This window comes from Euphorbia lathyris, chromosome 8 (genome assembly GCF_963576675.1).
Source record: "Euphorbia lathyris chromosome 8, ddEupLath1.1, whole genome shotgun sequence".
NCBI lineage: Eukaryota > Viridiplantae > Streptophyta > Magnoliopsida > Malpighiales > Euphorbiaceae > Euphorbia > Euphorbia lathyris.
Window position 1 is genome coordinate 56,854,708 of NC_088917.1, and position 5,216 is coordinate 56,859,923.

The 5,216-nt window shown below is 35.1% G+C and overlaps 1 protein-coding gene across 1 annotated transcript; it reads left to right on the top strand.

The window, feature by feature from the left end:
* Positions 1 to 241: 241 nt before the first annotated feature.
* LOC136202685 (serine/threonine-protein kinase PBL35-like) lies at positions 242 to 3,080 on the top strand. The gene is made up of 6 exons (XM_065993452.1): positions 242 to 614; positions 989 to 1,308; positions 1,414 to 1,549; positions 1,894 to 2,027; positions 2,108 to 2,231; positions 2,386 to 3,080. Exons 1-6 carry the CDS (start codon positions 509 to 511, stop codon positions 2,838 to 2,840), a joined length of 1,275 nt encoding a protein of 424 aa, XP_065849524.1. The 5' UTR covers positions 242 to 508; the 3' UTR covers positions 2,841 to 3,080.
* Positions 3,081 to 5,216: the final 2,136 nt, after the last annotated feature.

Genomic DNA, 5,216 nt, shown 5'->3' on the forward strand with positions numbered 1-5,216 from the left:
ATAAGGGTGATTTGAGGTTAACAGGTATTGAAAGAGTCTAATTTGATAACATATATCTAAATGAGTCTAAAAATATAAATGTGCCTCTTATTGCGCTAGTTTTGTAAATTTCCCTTTAAAAAATACAAAGGAGATAGGTTAATTTAGAAATAAGCAACCCTTTTTATGATTATTTATTTATTTTATTAGAACAAAGTTATAGTAATAGTATGGAGAGAGAGACCATTCATTCTCTCATCCATTCCCCACAGGAAAAGGTGGTAGCAAAAAAGAAAAAAAAGTTCTTTTTGTATACACTGCGATGATGGCTATGAATATGATGATGCCTGCAATCTCCATTACTAACACTATCTCCAACATTTTCATTTTCTCTCTCTCTCTCTCCTCTTCTTTCTCTTTTTTTGGGGGAGAGGGGGCTTCTTCTATTATCAATATTCATAGGAGCCATGACCAATCCAATGCAATTACACTTTCAAACTTAGCCTCTTCACCTTAAATTGAAGTTTTCATGGAAAACAAGTGTGGCTGTTGGTCTCTTTTTAGACGAGGTGTTAGAGGCACCTCTAGAGACTCTGCTAATTCTATCCCCCGTACTAGTCTTGTTTATGATGCAGGTATTTTCATTTTAATCTAACTATTGGCTTCTTATACTACTTTGTGCCTCTTTTTCCACTTCAAAGTTAGTTCCTTTTCTGGGTTCTCTTTGCTTTTAGAGTTCTTGAGCTTGGTATAAACATCACCTGGAATTCATGGTAAATTTAGCATTTTTGGAGCAGATCTCTATCTGGTTTTCTGGTTATTTTTCCTCTGAAATCAGCTTCTTTCAATTCCAAGACCCCCAAGTTGAAATCTGTCCTTTTCATTTTCACTCAAATTCCCAACCTGCCCAATTTTTTTGTGTTTCACCTGTTTATACCTTGAAATATGTAGTGAATTCAAGGCTTATAACTAAGGAAAGTTTTGTAAATTTGTTTTTCTGTTTTTGCAGCTACTGAAACAAGATACCTAAATGCTAGCAATAGAGAGCTATGCCCTCCTAATGAAGCACAATTAACTTCTGATAATCCAAATCCAGCACCAACAGTTAAAAAACCTCCATGCCAGTTACTACAATTCACCTTTCAAGAGCTAAAATCAGCAACTGGTAACTTTAGGCCTGATAGTATCCTTGGAGAGGGTGGATTTGGATATGTGTTCAAAGGATGGATAGAAGAGAATGGGACAGCACCAGCAAAACCTGGGTCTGGAATCACTGTTGCTGTTAAGAGTTTAAAGCCAGATGGCCTTCAAGGCCATAGAGAATGGGTGGTTAGTAGAAATTCATCTGCTTTTCTTGGGTCAGTAGACTAATATTCAGGATACTATAGTATGCCATTTCCAGATACAAGTTATTTAACATCTTTTCTCCTGCAGGCTGAAGTTGATTTTCTTGGTCAGCTTCATCATCCTAATCTTGTTAAGCTTATTGGTTACTGCATTGAGGATGATCAACGCTTGCTTGTTTACGAATTTATGACTCGAGGAAGTCTCGAAAACCATCTCTTTAGAAGTGAGTTTAAGCAACTTTGATCTTGTTTTACCTTTTTTAGTATTTTAGTTCTTCAAATAGTATCATTTCTTCATACCTTTTGTTCAGCTGGATTGGAATTTCTTTTTGCAACAACTCTGTTTGTATACCTAATTAGCTATTGGTGAAGCTTAGATTGTGGGAAAAAAACTCCTTTTGTACCTTTTCTACTTCTATTGACAGTTTCTTCAAGCTCATGACTGATAATACTTTTGAAAGCTTCCCATTGACACTTGTTTCTATAATTTCTTTATTTTTCTTGGCATGGTTCTACAAATTTAGAATGTATTGATTGAAAAATGCTGATTGTGTCACAACTTTTGAAGGGACAATACCTCTTCCATGGTCTAACAGGATTAAGATTGCACTTGGAGCAGCAAAAGGATTAGCCTTTCTTCATGGTGGTCCAGAACCAGTCATATACAGAGATTTTAAGACATCAAACATTTTACTTGATTCAGTAGGTGCTGTTTTTGAAAATATAATGTTTTTAACCTTTTTCTTTTAATGATTCCTAACCAGAGACCATCTAATTGACAGGAATATAATGCAAAGCTTTCAGATTTCGGTCTAGCAAAAGCCGGACCTCAAGGTGACAAAACTCATGTTTCTACCAGAGTTGTTGGAACATATGGCTATGCTGCTCCAGAATATGTGATGACAGGTACTTTTTCTGATCTCGAGTTTTATGCCTAGTGTATCGTAACAACCTCAAATCAATTAATCGGATCCATCACCGTATGAATCTGTTGGCTAGGACTAGGTGTTTGTGGATGTTGTAAATCTAACAAGTTGTGCAATTCTGGTTCCTTTCACAGGACACTTGACATCTAAGAGCGATGTTTACAGCTTCGGTGTTGTGCTGCTTGAGATTCTAACAGGCAGAAGATCGGTGGACAAGAAGCGTCCTAGTGGCGAACAGAACCTTGTTGCATGGGCTAGGAGTTATTTGGCTGACAAGAGAAAGCTGTACCAGCTGGTAGATCCTCGATTGGATCTGCATTACTCGGTAAAAGGAGTGCAGAAAGTTTCTGCATTAGCTTACAACTGCCTCAGCCGAGACCCTAAGTCCCGGCCTACAATGGATGAAGTTGTGAAGGTTTTGACTCCATTGCAAGACTTAAGTGATCTGGCCACGTTATCTTATCATTCTCGTTTATCGCAACAAGCAAGGCGTAAGAAGAAACCGGATGGAACTCTGCAGTATACAAACGCCTCGTCCAAAAGCATTAGAGATTCTCCCTTGCACACTGGAAAGCCGCGTTGTAGATGATGAATGATCATCCAGTCTCCTGGATTGGCCAATCCGAGGTTGGTTAAACGAAGAGCTTGCTCTAGGCAGAGAGACATCAGAAGAGGAAAGGTAAATGAGGTCCTTTAAAACCTTGTAATAGAAAGCTAACCATTGTTGTTTATTTACCTTGGCATTTGTCTGTGTTGTAATTGATATATATTTTTGTAATTAGATGAAAATGAAAACTCTTCCATTCTGAATGTGAATTTGCTTTGAGTTTTTCTTTGCTTATCATGCCTGATTTTATGCCCCACAGTTTCAATTTTTATCAGTTTAGATGCAGAAAAATCAGCACATGTATGTATCTTGAAGAAGGCACAAATATTTAAGACATTATAATGCACTTTTTGATATTGAAATTCCATTCACATTCAAACTAGAATCAATCATATTAGAATCTTATCTTGCTTTAACTTTCATGTAATACCTTACAGTGACTTGCCTTCATAAATTAAGAATATGTTTGGTTATCTTCACCAATCAACATTCAACACTTACAGTTTGAATAATAAGAATGCTGATTACCATTTTAATTAAAACATATGACTAGAGACTGCTTTTATTGACCTATTTCAAGCCGGTTAAGATGTATAAGTGTCGGTTTATTTCTATTTTTTTAACTGCTTCTTGCCTTTTTAATCCTAAATGGGAAATAAAGCTTTTAAGAAAAAAATCAACTAATATATATAACCTATGAATATACACTAACAACAACATGTAAAATCAAACGTACCTTAAAACATGGAATGTAATACCTCCACTATGATTTATTTTCTTGAGATCCCTGATTTTTTTTTAAGGCTTAATACATCATTTATCCACTGAACTTGTCCAAAAAGTTTGATTGACCCTTGAATTTTCAAAGTGTCCCGATAGTTCCCTCAATTTGCATAAAATGTTCAGTTAGCCTCCTGAACTTGCGTTAAAATGTAATCAATTGATTACTCGGTCGCAAAAAAAGTAAGTCAAATTGGGAAGATATATTCCACGCATCTTAGAATGTTATTACATAATTCAAAAATAGATTAAAAATGAAGTTATTACTTGCTCAACTATACAACTTGTCTTTTCTAATATTAGAACCGTATACCCCGATTTTGATCATTTTACTTTTTTTAACACTCATGCAATACATCTTCCGCATTTAACTTAGTTTTTTTTTTGCAACCGAGTGATCAATTGATTACATTTTGTGCAAGTTCAAATGGCTAACTGAACATTTTATGCAAGTTGAGGGGGCTATCGTGACACTTTGAAAGTTCACAGGACCAATCAAATTTTTTGAACAAATTCAGAGATCAAATGATGTATTAAGTTTTTTTTTTTTTTTTTTATGTAGTAAGCTTCTGATCTTTCAATTTGACACGGGACACTTTTGTTCAATTAGAATTAGATGTACTAAGCTCCTAATTAATAGAAATATTAGACTCAACGTCAAATTCATTTAAAAGTAAATGACCATTTCATATACATTTGAGATTGTACTTTTAGCAAGTCCTCTTTTTCCATTTGAAGAGAGAAAAGCCACACAGTCGTGTTGACTAAGAACTCAATGTAGAGCTTAATATAACAAATAAAAAGTCAATAGTTGAATGTATAAAAATTGAAAATATGAGGGCCTCAGAAAATGTTTTGTCCTATCATTTCTTTTAATGGGAGTTTTCACATTGTTGGATCAAATTGTACAAAAATTTATTACAAACTCACAAATTCTTTAATTGGAATACATGCTCATGCTCATGCATGCCTCTTAACAGCAGAGATCAAACTGGAGGCAGGTGAAAATGAGTCATGGATTCAAAAAATCAATGATCTAGTGTGTTAAATTCTTGGTCCCATACATGATTATTATTCAATGAAGAATTTTGATAATAACTGCGTTGTTTAATTAGAAAGTTATATATCTCTTTGTATAGGTGTAAGAAGATCAACACTATTTGAGAAGCTCTCTATTTCTAGGAAAGAGAGAAAGAAGAACTCGAAAGGTTGAAGAAAGAGAAGGAGGTAGAGGAAGAGTCCGAAATACAAACAAAGGGGACTAAGCCACTTTGGCCTTTATTGACCGAAATACCCTCTTGGACCACCAAGGATATTTCGGTCATCTTACACAGCCAAGGACTTTTATGTCCAAATACATATTCAGTATATTTTAGAAGCTTGAGGGCATATCTTATGGTGCACTACACTTCAGCCAATTAGACCCATTTTCAATCACCACCATCCATCATAAGCCCTAGAATCAAAGCACCAAATTTCTTCAAGTGTCACTGTCCTTTGTCCTTTTATTTCCTTAATGTAATTGCATTACTTGTAGGGCAAACCTAGGAACAATATAAATATGTAGGTTATAAGGTG

Excerpts from the sequence above, each read along its gene's own strand:
- LOC136202685 (XM_065993452.1), top strand. The coding sequence starts at position 509 with ATGGAAAACAAGTGTGGCTGTTGGTCTCTTTTTAGACGAGGTGTTAGA. Across the intron at positions 615-988 it reads TAGTCTTGTTTATGATGCAG|CTACTGAAACAAGATACCTA; the intron begins GTATTTTCATTT and ends CTGTTTTTGCAG. Across the intron at positions 2,028-2,107 it reads CAAACATTTTACTTGATTCA|GAATATAATGCAAAGCTTTC; the intron begins GTAGGTGCTGTT and ends TCTAATTGACAG.